This window comes from Lampetra fluviatilis, chromosome 8 (genome assembly GCF_964198595.1).
Source record: "Lampetra fluviatilis chromosome 8, kcLamFluv1.1, whole genome shotgun sequence".
NCBI lineage: Eukaryota > Metazoa > Chordata > Hyperoartia > Petromyzontiformes > Petromyzontidae > Lampetra > Lampetra fluviatilis.
This window is the reverse complement of record NC_136282.1, coordinates 6393379-6410460: the sequence shown is the minus strand read 5'-3', so window position 1 is coordinate 6410460 and position 17082 is coordinate 6393379. Positions and strand designations below refer to the sequence as shown.

The window sequence follows — 17082 nt, the reverse complement described above, 5'->3', positions numbered from 1 at the left end:
CATTTAAATATTTGAAACAATATTATTCCTTAGTTTTTAAACGATTTATTAATTTGTTTTAGTTATTTATTTTTCTTTCTATGATGTGTTTTGTCTGTCACGGAAACGGCGTGTGGTTTACATTGATGAAACCCCACTTATGAGCTTCTTAGCTCACAGGCTACTAAAACATGCCTTACTTACTTTTACATATACAGTAGCATTAATTTTGTTCTAATGTTTTCGAAACAAAATAATTTGTATCTTAAAACACGAAAATTTTCAAAGGCAATGACGCCTAATTTTATTCTGTCTTATAACTGGAGAAGGGAAGTTTGGATGTGAAAGCATTTTAAAAACAAGTTAATACATTTATATTCAAAACGGAATGTTGCCCCTGCCTTGCATATAATGTCGAGCCTGAAATAGTATTATAGATTTACACTAAATTACGACTAAGGTGGCAAGTGTCAGCATATCAATCAATTCCAGTTAAAAATTACGACTAAATATATGAACAATAATTCACGGATGGATATGGGAGACTGTTGCAGGACACAGCGAAGATGATGTCTATTGATTATATTATCTGAGAGAAGCAATTGAATATGCCTTGTGAAGGTCAATGTGGGCTTTAAGATACACGGTACTTTAAGTTGAACAGCAGCCAGCACATTCAGCTGGGTCTGCAAGCACCGCAGACGAGCACTGTATATTAGGCAAGGCTAATGGCACTGGAAGGCTGTGTGCGCGCAGAAAGACCACCGTGTTAATTCACCGTGCATGTCCAAATGTAAAATGACATTGAGAAGAACATAAAGTGGCTGCAGGCAAACCCAGAGTAAAAATGGACCCAGTTGTAATGTTCGATGTCATGACTTCCCTATCAGATGACATTTGTTTTAACAAAAACGTTTCCTGCTCAAATACAATCAGGACTTAAGAAGTGTAAGAGGACTGATATATAAACGGATTGTCGTTGCAACGGGTAAAAGGTCATCAGATAATAGGATTTGTCGGTTTAACGTGATTTGGTAAGGCAGGGCTTTGAAAGAAGGTTTCTTTCTTCCCAGATCTCTCCTTTCTTCCAGGTGACCCTTTCAGCTTTATGGATGTGGCCTGTACCCATTATTGCAGTCTGCAATATTTACCAGACTGCGCTTTGCCAAATTCAGCTTCAGGCTCCTTGGCGAGCAATGCCAGACACTCGCGGTCCACACCGTCATAAACGATGAACGTTTAAACATCAAAGGTTGGTTAACCTCAATGCCTTCTCATACAAGATTGTTTTTCTACATTGAAGACCTTACATCAACCAAGCAATTGTATTTTGTTGTAGCCATGTGACAGTCATCACGACTCCAATAGTGTAATAAAACTGTGTTGATTGTAAAAGTAGAAACTTGTACATGGAGACACAAGTTACACACTTTAACACAGATAATAGTTTAACACTTAGCCTTTCGCATACAATCTTCTCCATAATAATTATTATCCAATATTATCCAATGTACTAATTTTGGTGGCGAATTTAACCACACATTTATATTTTAGGCAATCTGACCACAAAAAACCCCTTTATTATGGACAAAGAGAATGCGCAGAGAGAGAGACGCAATGAAGGACAAAGGCTCCTGACCGTCGCAGGTGAACGTGACTGGCTGCTGCAGGCCTTCCATCTCGATGGTGACCTTGACGCTCACGTTCTCCTTGCTCAGGTCTCTCTCGAGTAGCACAGGGCTCAGCACGAAGCCGAGGTTACTGCACGACATGTGGGGGTGCTCTTCACGAAGCCTGTGGCGGGGGCGAAAAAAAAAAGGACAAAAACACACGCATCTTGAGGTTCAGCTATTTTAATGCGCTCCTACACAAACTTGTTGCTCGTAAAAAGTCCAGTTTCGCCGACAATGGAAATACGTCTGCTCAACGACAACTGTTTTCCCCATCCTCCTCCGATGCATATTTCGGAAGCTCATTCACGACATCAAAACATTTTAAAGACTCTCACTCACAGACACGTACCTCACCATAGAACAAACCCACATTTTTGGTTGGATAAACAATTGTCACTACTGCCAGTGCCAAAGAAAATCATCGGTAGGAGGAAGCAGAGATAACAGTCCTTAATGTTTTTGGTGAGCACTCCATATATTGAATAGTAGATGGGTTCATCTTCTTGGTTCTTTCGGTAAAGTCACGTAGAAGGGAAGTAATAAAATAATAAAAATAAAACATAATAAAATAAAATACCAAGCTAGGAGCTTATATATAAGCTAATATATAAGCTCCTAGCTTGGTAGTGTCTCATTCTTCACCTGAAGACGGCTGCTTGCGTTGTAGCCGAAACGTCGTGAGAATTATTTTATTTTATTATGTTTTATTTTTATTATTTTATTACTTCCTTCTATGTGACTTTACCGAAAGAACCAAGAAGATGAATCCCTGCAGTCACGAAAGCTTTAAATCGAAAAGTAGATGGGTTCATTTGCAACTTACAAATGTCTCTTTATATTTACAATATTTAAATTGTAAGTCATGTGTAGTTTTGTAAATATGTACTCTGATGTTTAATTAATGCAGGCACAGAATTTGGTGGTCTGATTTGCTAACATCGGTAATGCAAATATTGATTTGCATTGCAATCTCAACATCGGTAATTCCAAAGCTATAGCATAACGTAGAGAAAGCTTGCCATTCATTAGCTATTGATTCACCAACTGCTCGTAAGAAGTTTAATATGAATGTAAGGTTCTAAATGGAGTGATCAACACACTTTCATTTTTGATTGCCAATGTAGTCTATATCCGTTCTTCCAGTAAACGCATTCACGAGATCAAACCACATGTAAGTACATTCATAAACAGTACATTTAACTATTTTAGCACGATTACAAATAAGACAAAAGTGTTTTATTTTTTCGCTATTGTGTTCAAATTGTGCTATTAGCATCACCTCTATTTTGAGACCTCAAAAATAAATGCATAACCCATTGTGTGTAGACAATATCCTGCAGAAGTAGATCTCACAAAACTGCTTATGAGTATCCCTTTTCATCCAACCACCAAGGAGTGCACATTGATACGTGCCCTGTTATAAATAAACGTTCATGGCAGGGCAGTTTAAACCGAGATTCTTTTTCTAAATTCTCAGTGCTGGAATTTAGTCAAATTAAGTGAACAAAAAATATAATATGGTTGTTTTTTTGGGCAGACTTTAGTGACCAGGCTGAGACAATCAATTCAACATAATTGAAAATCCAATTTAACCGTGGAGGGGGCATGGTGGAGTTCTGCAGATTCAACCACAGGATCTCAGGTATTGCGAGTTTAGTGCTTTGTCTCGTGAGCTACTCAGCCAATGTTAAGGCCACTGTCCTCCGGTTGCCAGATCAGGGGAAGCCAACTTACTTTGTGATCATGTCGCAGAAAGATGCCACCTCTTCGTTTTTGCGATCCGACGATTTAAACAGCGCATCTTCTGATGAACCATCCCCTAGGTTTGAACACTGAACACATCAGAACCACTCAGGGTCATTAAAAAAAAATTGTCAACAATTAAATTCACAGTTACTAGAATAACACGTGAGTGGCATGTCATTTTAACCATTTCTTTAGCCATAAAAAAAAATAACTTTTTACTCAAGTACTTTTATATTTATTAGTGTAATATCATGTAAATGAACTGCACTGGAAAAATTGAGTTGAACGCATTATTTTAAATGATATATATAATTAGCCTCAGTCTGGAAATGAAAGGACAATTATTGCACAGCCATTTAATATTATTTTTATTCATTCTAATTTTGCGAATTGAATATTCACTCAAAACAAAGGCTCCTTGTGAACGGCTTTCTGACAGATATTCCATAAAGACTATTTCCCCTGAAAGAAATTCAAACAGGCATAATCAGACTACTGAGAAGACAGCCAAAGTGAAGAAAATTTCAATAAAAAATGGATATTAAAGTAAAGACATTTTACACATGTTTAAACATGATAGTCCGGTATTCAGATGTTTCCATTATTATGCTGGCTCAATTTACAAAGTATACATGACACCGGCAAAGCCATTCAAACCAACATTTTCAACGTTTCAATCTCCACTACGAAGAAACAAAAATCCAGTATGGTAACCCAAGCTGCAACCCAGCTGTACTTTTTAAAACTGTCAGAATGTGACAGCATGAAATTCTAATAACAGTAACTGTGAGTAAATTATGCAATTCAGACTGTTGAAAGAATGTAACTTATGAATTGCTCTGAAAAGACCCAAGGAAACTGGAAAATAGGTAGGAAATGTCGCATTAAGCACCGGTAAGAAAAACGTATATTTTCCAGGAAAAAAAAACGATTTAATTAGATTTTATATTTTACCAGGTAAGGCCCATGGAGCTATATCGCTATGTTTCAGAGGCAACCTTGCCACAAACGATAGCTCAACTTAGTGGCTTCATGTCCAGTTTATCTGCCATTCCACGAGCCCAATTGGGGCCACATGAGATGTAACATTTCATACGTAACAACAGACTTCAGGCATAAAACAAAAAAGTACCTGTCTGATCGAGATGTTATATTATGTACATATGGGACAGTATGAAGAATATTATTGTTTTGTATGAGAACAAAACTAAATAAGAATGGTTGTCACTTGAGTGACAGATATTTGTAGCCTTATGTTATGTGCAGTGCAATGCACTTAGGCAGAACGTCTACTTTTCCACGTCATCATGTGTGACGGTAAAAGTGTGTTTTCTTTCCATGTCCCAGTTTCAGATATTACACATAGAACTTAATTCCAATTGCAAACATGTTGCCTGAAGTTTGGCCAAACTCCTGCTCTGTACAAAGAACTTTTAAAATGTAAAATGTTTTGCTAGAAGAACCCAAGGTCACACGTCATGCTGTCTACTTGGCAAATGTCTTGCATCACGTGAACGCACGCAGTTGCCGGGTCTACGGTGCCATTCATTACTGAGTAACCCCTCGCCCTTACGGCAGTGAAAAGCATTGTTCATAGCGCTAATGTTTTCAAAGCTGAGAACTTTGACGCCTTGGTATTTTTTTTAGTGTTGGAGCAAAATATGTGGACTTTAACAAGTCCGGTGAAGACAATCTGGTACGAACAAAGTCACTGAGTGACAATAACAACATCTGGTTAATGTTTTCTTTTCACCAGAAGTCAGCAAACTGCTGATACATGTTTAGACGAAAATAATATTTAACTCAATACCACTTTGCTGTTCAATATCCACTGCACATAATGAACAATCCTAAATGTTGGTATATGGATGCAATCCACGCAACTTGCTGACAATACTGTGTGTGTATATCTATATAAAAACATCATTGGGAAAGCTTACAATGCTCCAAAAAACACAATTTTACCGTACTGGGTAATGCATTCCACAGAAGTGCTATCAGTGCAGACAGCAGGCGTGTGATATTAAAATGAAGCGATAACAAATGAAAGCTGGTCTGCTGACCTTGTGGTTTACATGACTGCAAGGAGAATCAATGTAGGAGGCGTCTGGTTTACACTAAAGTATAAAATATAAAAAACTGGAAACCCCGTAGGCACCGATGCACCGATTTATTACTGAAATTATGCAGTTTTTCATACGCATTATTTTGCTCATGATGAATGCATACAACAACGTGCATATAGCAACTATTTACAATTCATGGGAACGAAATGCACATAGTACGCTTTTGCCATTCTTGGGCGTACTCGGTGAACTTACGAGATGGAACGTACGAGATGGCGAATAAAAGACAAAAATAATCGACGCAAGACAATCGAAATGCCACCGTGAGTCGTGACAACTCAGCAAATCTCTGGGGTGGTAAATCGTCAGGTGTACGTATGTGTTAATGGTCGGTTCGGGGGAAGGACAACAAACTAAAATCCAAAAAGCAGTTCTAAAGAAATGAGTTTTCATTCAAAAAAACCACAGCGGTGTTTAGTGGGGGCTGTACCTTGCTGGAGATGTTACTCTTTCCCCGAGATCCTGATTCCGACGGTGCCTCGTCCGACAGTGTCCTGGAAAGTGGCCTTGAGGCTGCCGGGCTCATGGGGCGACCCTCCACGGGGCCGCTCAGCCGATTCCCATCGGAGTTGCCATCTGCTTCCTGTGAATTCAGCGTTTGCAGATGGACATGCAATTTGTTCCCATTCTGTCAGATAACATTCGAACCGCTCATAGCTCTTCGGCACAGCCTAGGACGCAACCTTTGTTTAAATGAAACTTAACACGCGAGGATTGTGAATGGTTTTGATTTTTACAACGATGCACATGTGCTGCTATTCGTGTCAATCCACTTCGGGATGAGGACTTCCCCGTGCCATGTGTCGTGAGGGCGATTTGACCATTCTTCACCACACTGGTCAGTGTGGGTGCAGAGGGGGAGGTGAACGCAGGGATAACTTGCTTTCACATAAACATGCAAACAATTGCATGATTGATACTGGTCTTTTTTTCATCATCGTTAATGTTCATAGTATAAAGCCTGCTTAAACATTTTAATACCTTAAGTTATTTTTATCCCTCAACAATGAAACGTTATAGAAATGGGATGCTACACAATGGTTGCTGCAATAGAAAATATTTTCTTCCACAAAAAAATCCCAGCAAGGGATTCAGCAAACAGCAGGACAATGATTTTCCTGTTTCAATCGATTACAGTGGGCAGTGGTTTCTTGTGAGTTACAATAATCCATTTCCTCGTGACCGTTAGTGAAATCCAGTTTTATTTTTGCTGCAGGAATTCAAATAAAATGATGTCAAATAAATAAGGGAATTACCTATTTTAAAAAATGTCTACACGAGGAATGGTAAACATTCATCAGAGTAAGATATTGGTCTGCAGAGTACAGAGGCTCTCACTCTCATCATTCGGTTGAAATTGCAAGCAGCTGACGGCATGTCCCCAAATCCCAGCAGCTAAATATCTAGAGAATTATAACATCAGTATCTGCTGTTAACAAGGCAACGTTAGAGACTGACGTTTTCTGTGAAGGTAGATCACTGCGTGCCTCATCAGCGAACAATCCCCCGGCAATTATAGGAGCACCAGAAAACAAGACATAACAAATCCACGCAACTAACAATTTCCAAAAGTATACAACAACAAGAAAGTAAGGGGCTGTTGGCAGCGGTGTACAGGCATGACTAAACCCCCCCCCCCACCACATTCGTTATTAACACATTCCCAAGGTCCCCCCCCATTCAAAGAAAAAAAAAATACAAAGTACATGGATACTTTCAAATTTCATACCTAGACACGAAATTGAAATTCATTTTTTTTCCTTCACCTCCCCACGATTCCTTTTCAGTTAATCAAATGTTAACAACATCCCGGACGTGAACACAAAACTGCACCTGCCGCCAATCAAGAAAGCGACCCACCCACCGTGACACTTTTCTGGCTGCCGGCCTGGCTCTGCGGCTGCAGGAGAACTGCATCCCAGGGGTCCTTGTCAGGGGCGGCAGCGCCCGCCGCGATGGCCCCGGTCCGGCTCTGAACGTCCTTGACTCCGCCATTCATCTTGGCCGACTCCCCGACCGTCTGCGGCAGCTTGCCGATCGGATCCAGGTCGAGCCAGTCGCAGCCTCCAGAGCGCGGGGTCTCCGGAGACTTCAGCGACACGGGGTTCAGGTCCAACGCTTCAAAGTCCGAGGGGGACTTCTGGCCGCTTCCCTGGCTCTCGCTCTGCCTCGTCTTCTTGATGGTGGCGATCTTGTTGTAGACCTCGGCCCACTCGGCCGTGTGAGCGGCATGCGTGTAGCCGGCTCCAGGTGGCGTGAAGCCCACGACCGGGCGGTGCATTGGGAAAGCAGCGAGGCTCCCAGCGGTGCCCCACTGTGGAAAAGCGGCTTGCAGCTGTGGGTACGAGTACGAGACAGCCGCCACAGTATGGTTTCTGGACAGGTTGGAATCTTTGGCAAAGCCGGCCATGGGCTGACTGTAGCCGGATGGACACAACGAAATTTGCTGCTGTGCCGCGGCGAACGGCAGAGCGCCCATGAGGTGGTTTGGTGGGAGCGTCTGGCTCTGTGGCAAGCTCCGACTCAGCGGCAGCATCTGAGTTTGCAGCACAGCGTGGCTTGGTGCAGACAGGGGTGAAAAGGAGGGCAGCGGGGTGGAGGGAGCACGGCCAGAAACCGTTGGCAGTGCTGGGGACACGACTGGCGCTGGTTGAGCAGGGGTGATGGTGCTCGTGCCGGTGCCCGTGCCATTAACGAGCAGCAGCAGTTCCAGGTCAGCCAAGTCCTTGGCCTCGGCTGCTTTCTGCTGCCGCCGGCGCTCCAAGTCACCCTCTGGGAATGAGATGAGGTCGCTGTCCAGCTGGGACCGCGCAGGACCTGTGGAGTACGCGCACGCGTTTTACCGTTAACCTGGCAAAGCTGACTTAAACTACCCGAGTAAAACTGCACATAACCTCAACTGTGACTGTAAAAATGTCACAGGGTACACGATCTGGCATCATCATAAGCCGCGCTAAACCTACTGCCAGGTGAATGCTTCCAATTGCCTTCTCCGATGCTTTACCAATGCGAACCATCACAGACATCATTGGAACCTCATTTGCCAGTAAAAAAATATGCTAATTGTTTTTTTACCCTTCTATCTGGCAACAAAACTGACACCTTTTTTACAAGGAGTCATGTTTGCATAGACCACAATGCCTGCAGTCATAATGCAAACAAAAAACATAACTCTGATAATGTATGCACTGTCCTTGAAGTTGATTGGTCCACACCTGAGACAGCTTTCCTTAGAGCCTAGTCTCACATGGGTTGGACCAGATGACGCCTTTTGGCATTGTGGTCTATGCAAACATGACTCCTTGTAAAAAAGGTGTCAATTTTGTTGCCAGATAGAAGGGTAAAAAACCAATTATCATCACAGACATATTCCTATTTTATTGCTCCATATCTCCCTTTTTCTGCTCCGTCATTTAGTTGTTATTCTCCAGTTTCCTCTCACATGCTAACCCTCGATAATTGACCGGATCATTGCATGGTTGCCTTTCCGCTTGTCTGTGGTTACTTGCCCCTCCAAGTCGTTTTCTCTCTTCGAGCGTGGGCGAATGATGTGCGCATTACAAGTTCAAAATTGTTATACAATACATTTTTTTGAAGTTTTGATGGCTGGCTGGCTGGCTGACACGCGGATGGACAAGTGTGCGGTAGTGATGTCACTGCACACATTTCCGTGATTACGTCAACCGCAAAAAACAGTGCCGAGCCGGGTTGCTGCGGTGCTCTCGGTTACGCATGCCCCACCTCCCACCCCTCCACCATGGCCGGGCAGTGCTAGTTATTATTGCCATTCTCATGACTCTTCCCAATATTGGTTGTCGATCTATCACCGGTGTTGTTCATAATACGCAATATTTTCGGCAAAAACCAGCGATAAATAAAACCAAGTACAGAATAAACAGCTATGATCCCTTCCTTCTGATATTAGGAAGCCACTGGAGATACGAACTTTTAAATCTCGATTAAAAAACTGATGTCTTGAGAACTGCTTTTTGTTTAGTTTGTTGCCTTTCCCCCACACCTCCGATTAGCATGGTTGGCTACGTACGGTGCAAAAGAAGTTCAACATACATGCATACATACTAATGTAATAAATCCAAGTGTAATTTGCATTACTCCTATTATTTATAAATGTAATGTTTTTGTCTTTCATCCCGTGTATCGCATTGGGAATAATACACTACATATTGAAAATACTGTACGCACCATGAACTTAATCATGATTAGCCGAATGTGTCAGAGTGCAATTCTAAGGGTCCACATGTTCAGCATTGCCACTCAATACCATCAAACATTTCTTAGGCATCCTTTGTAACAGCATGTTTATAAGATCACGTTTAAAAACGGCAGCTTCCGCAAATGTGATTGCACAAATATAAGGTGACGCCAGCACTTTGTAGGCTATTGTGCAATGCTCCGGTTGTAATATTTGCACAATAGGATCTTACACGTTGGCACAGAGACAACCTGTGTCATTTCCTGCCAGGGATGTGAATATAAAAATGTCCAGCTATTTAAATGTACATATTGCGTAACATGCAAGCATACATGTTCATGCTTCATGGCATAGCCAATCTGTGTAAGCAACCCAGACCAAATGAATGCAACACCTATACGGGTTATGGATATCAAGGTGAAAATGGAGACCACCTCAAGCAATGACATTCAAGCATAGAGGATATATTAGTCATGATAAATCCCCATTAAGTCACACCAGTCTTATTTTACATCCTGAGTATTACATAAATTATCTTCAGGCAACAAGCACTTGCACCGGACCAATCTGAGTAGCATGAGTCAATCACCATTTCATCATACCATATCCCATCACGTGTTTAATACACAAATGATGTTTTAACATGTTTTAAGAAATACAAATTATCGTGCATTTCCTTCATGCAATGGCAAGAAGTGTGTTGTTATGGTGTTTGGCATTCAGGACAAAGAATTTGTACTATTCTCTCCGAATCAAATGACACAGACTTGTTTCCACAATATTCAGAGCACGGAAACTGTCCGAAAGCCAAATGCACATTTATGACATTTTGCATGGCCGAAGCCTGGAAACATCAAAGTTCAGGCAGCGGCAATGATCCAGATATTGGAATCCTTGATCGGACACGACAATTATAATACACAGATTCATAGGACTCGATGACAGGGTCCTTCTGTGTCAAAGGGCAGAACGTTAAGAAGCCCAAGCACCCAAAATATTTCTCCTACACCAGCAGAAGAGCCTGCCCTTATTAGAACGTTTTACAACCATGAGCAAATTGTCCCAGCACTTTGCAGTAATCCAGCATCGATTGTTGGCAGCTTTAACCAGCAGCCACTGATGTAAATGCTACCCGTTCATTACGACTTGAACCCTATATTCTCTTGAAACCTGATTGACCGACTGTAGCAAAAAGAACCATCTGGATGGAATTGTGAGTAAATTGACTTCGGAAGAAATTGGCGAAAACATTTTATTCCCAACCCCAGGAGATGACACTCGTGACCACGTGGACAAGCGCGCCATGTCGATAATCAATGTATCTAGAATTGTGCTTGGTAGAATTACCAAATGAAAGCCCAGCAGTGTCGGTCATATATGGAGCCGAGATGCTTGCAAAGATACTGCTCAATTCGTCTGCCAACTATTCAAACAGTTCAGTATTGCGAGAGCTTTGTCAAATAAAGCATAATTAAGAATGCCAAAGAATGCATAGCCAAAGAGTTAAAACAACCACAACAATAATGTAGAGTACAAAGCTATTCGAAAAAAAAATTCAGGTTAAGTACAAATTAATTAGTGGAACATGATACACAAGTGTGCATTAATCATTTCAAGGTTATGTTTAACACAATTTTCCGAACCTGCTGGAGTGGATGCCGCATGTTCTGCTCGTTACTCACTTATTTAGATTCACGTTCATTTTACATTTATTTCCCAAATTAAGTAAATACATTCTTCAAGGCCATCAGCAAATCTCTTTAGTCCTCCATATCCAGTGAGCCTCACTCAGCCTGTCTTTGCTTCTTAGTTGATGGTAAGCAACTTGGATTATACTGTACTGCTGAGGTCATGGTTTACACATTTAACTTGGAAAGATGTTGCTAATCCTAGTTATTAATTGCATGTATATGTGATTAAAACATCGCAATTTCACATTCTCAGTTTGCCAGACATCCACCATAACTGGAGGATCTCCCTCCAATTATTCCACTTTCGAGGGATTTTGCTGTAAATAACGCTGCCTTACAACATAAACATTGCCCATCCTATGGATGAAAGGCTACAACCATGTGAAGTGGAAGTTTCTATGCTCATATTCTTAGGTTTTTTTGGTAAAGTCACGTAGGTAAAAAATTTAAATTAATAAAAGTAAAATTGTAATTTTTTACCAACGTGACTTTACCGAAAAAACCTAAGAATATGAATCCTTGCAGTCACGAAAGCTTCAAAACTAGAATTTATATGCTCATTCGGGGATGCCAATGGAGCTGTCCACTACCCCAATGCTGACTTCACCATAGACACTAACACAGTCGACTCTTTCACGTAAAGCTTCTCTTAAAGAGCAGACAAGCCAACAAGGATATTTTAACTAACTTATAGATTAAATCTAGCCGGGTAGTACCGTTGTCAAAGCGCTCAACTCATAATCAAAATGTAGCAGCTGCAAACCCCAGTTGAGCTTCGATTCAGCCTAAAATCTCTAATGTAAGCGATCAATACAATTGACACTACTTTATGGAAAGTCAACAGTGGCCATTCTATAGACACTGGCCCCGCCAGCAAGGGCATGCCGGCTCAACGCCACCAATGACAACGAGCATCCAACCAAATTCCCGTTTGGGAAGACCGCAATTTTACAACGCCAACAAACGCGCCACGCTCCACACCGCCCACCTGAAGCGCCGCTTGCCGGAGCTTCCCGTCTGCTGCCCGCCGATTTCGCCTCCGCCTGGCCACCGTGCTGGCTCACCGCACCCTTTGCTTTGCTCTTCTGGAGCTTGGCCAGCGCATCAGCCTCCATGCGCAGCGCCTCCTCCATGCCCACGCTCTCGGCCGAGTAGGCGCGAACACGGGCGCCGGACCTCGCCGAGGACGGTCCCCTCCGCATCATCCCTCCGCTCTCCAGCTGTGCCATTGCTCCTTTCACGTCGCCCCGTGTGTCACGCACGCTCCGTCAAGTCCTCGTCTTCGCGGCGCATGGACGGTTACCCGTGGTTCTGGTCACGTGCGCAGCTCAACGGGACGTGTTCAAGCGAAGAACGCTGCCCATTCAGTTTGCGGGGGATGGGACTCGGCTAAGCGTTGCTACGGTACTGCATGTCCTTATGGTGCTTTGTAAATCCAGAGGAGATCCTGTAACACAAAGATGAACACATCTCAACCATCGTCTTGAAAGTGAAATATCTCACCATTCAAACGAGCATGTGGCAGTGCAGTGGTAATTCCACATTCTTATTGTGGGGACCAGTCATCATTCCAATTATTTACTTTTAACAAAGGGGTATTTATTCTATCAACCCCACAGAGAAGAAGGGGCAATGATTGACTCATCATTTTCACATATTTGAATTATGTAAGTGTCAAGTAAGCATTTTTACAGACCTTGTCTTTAGGAAATATTTATCATTTAGATTAGAGATGAGAACCCTGTTTTAAGTGATAACATTCCTGCTGTCACCGATGTTCAATGTATGTTATCGATTTCCATTTTATGCAACCAGGAACTGATAAACCACAGGAAAATATGACATTGTGAGAAAATAAATTTGAAGGGGCAGATGAGAATGTACAGAATGGTGATATATTACACAACAAATACTTGAGGGTTAAGTTAAATGTCACACAATCAATTCAGCTATAAAACAACAAAAATAAAATTAAATGGGACAGTTAAATTTCGATTTAAAGCTTTCGTGACTGCAGGGATTCATCTTCTTGGTTCTTTCGGTAAAGTCACGTAGAAGGGAAATAATAAAATAATAAAAATAAAACATCATAAAATAATTCTCACGACGTTTCGGCCACAACGGAAGCAGCCGTCCTCAGGTGAAGAACATTCAGACGCTGTCTTTCCGACAGACCTGTTCTTCACTTGAGGACGGCTGCTTGCGTTGTGGCCGAAACGTCGTGAGAATTATTTTATTATGTTTTATTATTATTTTATTATTTCCCTTCTACGTGACTTTACCGAAAGAACCAAGAAGATAAATGGGACAGGTTAATCTGAATGGTTAACGAAGGATTCTATCAGCATAGCGAAGTGCGATCGATTAACCCCGACAACCTTCATGGCTTGGAGAGTCCCTCAGCAGTTGACTCACAAAACGGCCATATATGCAATAGCTTCTATAAATAGTGTCCCATTTCTGTGTTGAAATGTCAGTTAACCTTTTCGAGTCACCAGTACAATACATCAACAAATCGACTGTCACCGTGGCATGTTATTTCAACGGCGTCATAATGGGAAAAAGCAAGACGTGCAAAGGTTATTTGGCTTAATTAAAAAAAAACCAAACCATGACATCTAAATATCTATACCCAAGGGTTAGGTAACACTTCAACTTTACCGCATTCACACCTCATGACAGAGTGAACTACAATCCGATGAAACTCAAAGAGGAACCAGTGCCTGCAGCTGTAACACACCTTACCAGAGCACTCTCAACAGATTTTTAAGATGGTAGTTTCTTGTCAGCTGGTGGAACGTGCCACTTAAATCAGTCAGTTTGAACTAAGTTAATCGATTACCACAAAAGCACTGCAATTGCTCTGCTGAATTACAATAAACGCAGTGGCAAGGATGATGAAGAGTCTGTGACATGATTTTCAAAAGGAGCCCCATGGTGACGAGATGTTAACTACCTCATCTGGTATGCAGGAGGTTGTGGGTTCAATCCCGACCCTGACACCTGTATATTTGGAGTTTGCACGTTCTCCCCTTGGTAGCGTGGATTTTTCTCCAGGGCCTCCAGTTTTCCCCTCCACATTTAGAATCAACATCCATTTGAGTATTTGGCTGCTATACATTTCCACATGATAAATAACTTTTTTTTCTCCCCTAACCCAGCTTAAATATACGCTGCCAAGCTTGGTGGTGTTCATTCAGACACTGTCTTTCCGACAGACCTGTTCTTCACCTGAGGACGGCTGCTTGCGTTGTGGCCGAAACGTCGTGAGAATTGTATTTTATTATGTTAAATTTTTATTATTGTATTATTTCCCTTCTACGTGACTTTACTGAAAGAACCAAGAAGATAAACCACTTTGTTGAGCTATCCTTCATGGCCAAGCTGCTTCTGAAAAAGAGCTATATAGGTGTTACCTGGTAATATTAATAAAAGTATAGTTTAAATAGTTAAGTTTAAAATTGTGTAATTACGTGCCATTACTCTCAGTCCAAACCCATGACGAGAACGCGAAGGTGAAATGGTATATAAAAACCATTCCTACGTTATCAATGGCACAAACAGGTTACAAACCTCAACCATCTTTCATTTTGTTTCAATAAGGACAATGAATGCATATTAAGTTAATTCGTACATTGTCATCTTTGAAAAAGTGAAGGTCAGAAATGTAGGCTATAGCTGTGTAGAAACACTCAATTTGTAAAAAAAAACACTTGATATTAAATATTAATCGGAATATATTCAAGTACAGAAAGTGGAAACAGAATGATGAATATTTAACGTAAAACACAACATCAATGACTATTACATAAACAGTACTTACAGATAAGAATGAAGATAAGACTTGCATGGAAAGAGGCATTATAACGGTGACCTTTAGAATTGTGTCGAGAGCTCTCAAGACTCAGGAGCCCCAGAGAAGGAGTATTCAAATTACAAACGAAACTTGTTTTCTCCACGTACTTGCTGTCATTGTGCTAACATCAACATGAGCACATTCCTGTGGAGGGAGCTAGTAGGAACGTTGGGTTGCTCGGTCAATGGCCAGGGTCAACGGCGGCGTGGTGTATTCCGCAAATATGGCCGACTGTGAGGGCAGGCACAAGCCGGCGTGAGTAGGTTAAACGTTGAGTTTACCCACCCACCCCCCACCCAGCCCCTCCCCACCCAGCCCCTTCCCACCCTCCCCTCCCCACCTAGCCCCTCCCCACCCAGCCCCTCTCCACCCCTCCCATTTTTGGATGCACGACGGACAGACACAATAATCCCCTGTGGGCTGGTGTAACCAGGAGGTTCCTACCAGTACGATATTATCTTTACATATCAAACAGTAACACGAGATCGTAACACAGAACAATGATGCACCCAAATACTTAAGCAACGCAATTACCGTTGAGTTTACAGGCCAAAACTTCTCATTGTTGTCATGCCCATATGTAGTTAACCATTCGGCACGTGGCCAGGTAATACAAAATGTTTTTCAGAACTTTACAAGCGCCGACATCAAAAGTAAACTTAGGCCCTACTTGTCACGACAGCTTTAAATATGTGATGCATTTAACCGTGGAGTGAATTGATGACACGTAACCCAAACACCTCTATTATGACTGTGGCCATCCTGATAAGTCACAAAGAACCCCCTTTATAGATTGTGAGGAAGTTAAGACAAAATTGCAGAACACGTGCAGGCGTGGTACCAAATTTGGCAACAGCTACATTTTACATCATAATTAAAAGGCATAAAAAAATATACCATCTGAAAAGAAAACATTGCCTAAGCTTATATGCTTTTGCCCTTCTTTGCTCAATGCACACAAACTTTCATTTTAGATATGACAGGTTTAAGTTCTGCATGGTGACTTTTTATAATTCCTGGTCAGTCAAACAAATAAGTAAAAAAAAATCCAGTTTCAAAGCTGTAAAAGAAATACATAAGCGGTGACACATCCCTTTTCCACAATTTCAAAATAAACACAGAAAAAAACCGATCCCAAAACAATCCGCAGAGAGGAAAGCAGGTAGACATGAGCGGTTAGCACAGCATGGAACACAAGCATTCTGGAATGCACTCTTCTCGGTCAAAAGCTCACGAATGTGTGCTGCGCCTGGTTTTATGCTTGCATCTTGGACACCATTCAAAAATAGCATTGCCGGCACAAATACATTCTTAAGCAAAAGGGAGCAGAAACTATATCCAGGTGGTATGAGGGACAAATAGTTTGAATGGGTTTCAATTTTGAGTTATTTTACAACTCATAAGAACTGATGCCATCAAAAATAATCACCGTCAAATTCAAAGCCTAAGCGCTCATTATAAAATGTAACTCAATTATTATCAAAGGATATTATGTATATGCGAGAGTAAAAACGTGTCTACCTTGACACTTTCTCCACATCCCATGTTGCAGGAATTGACTGAGACAGTGGTTCAGTACCACAGCACAGTGCAGACAAATCTCACTGGTATCTCGGATTGTACTTGTATATTTTTTAAATGAGCTCACATAGGTTTTTAGGCATCTCAGAAGGATGATCGGCTCCATGTATCAGAGCACTGTGCCAGGACCAATGAGATCCAGGGTGTGAATTATGGTCAGCTACCGCCAGATTTTGAACTGAATACGCTGAAATCTAACACTGGTGACCCATTCAAC

The 17082-nt window shown here is 41.7% G+C and overlaps 1 protein-coding gene across 2 annotated transcripts in view; it reads right to left on the bottom strand.

The window, feature by feature from the left end:
- Nucleotides 1-17082, bottom strand: part of LOC144933798 (phosphatidylinositol 4-phosphate 3-kinase C2 domain-containing subunit alpha-like) — a 70095-nt gene that overhangs the window by 48953 nt on the left and 4060 nt on the right. For both annotated transcript variants that reach the window (XM_078858932.1, XM_078858933.1), the window contains exons 2-6: nt 12417-12875; nt 7389-8341; nt 5955-6107; nt 3387-3484; nt 1619-1773 (exon numbers count right to left, since the gene is read on the bottom strand). In XM_078858932.1, the coding sequence (XP_078715058.1) occupies nt 1619-1773; nt 3387-3484; nt 5955-6107; nt 7389-8341; nt 12417-12657 (1600 nt within the window). In that variant the 5' untranslated portion in view covers nt 12658-12875. The remainder of the gene's footprint in view (nt 1-1618; nt 1774-3386; nt 3485-5954; nt 6108-7388; nt 8342-12416; nt 12876-17082) is intronic.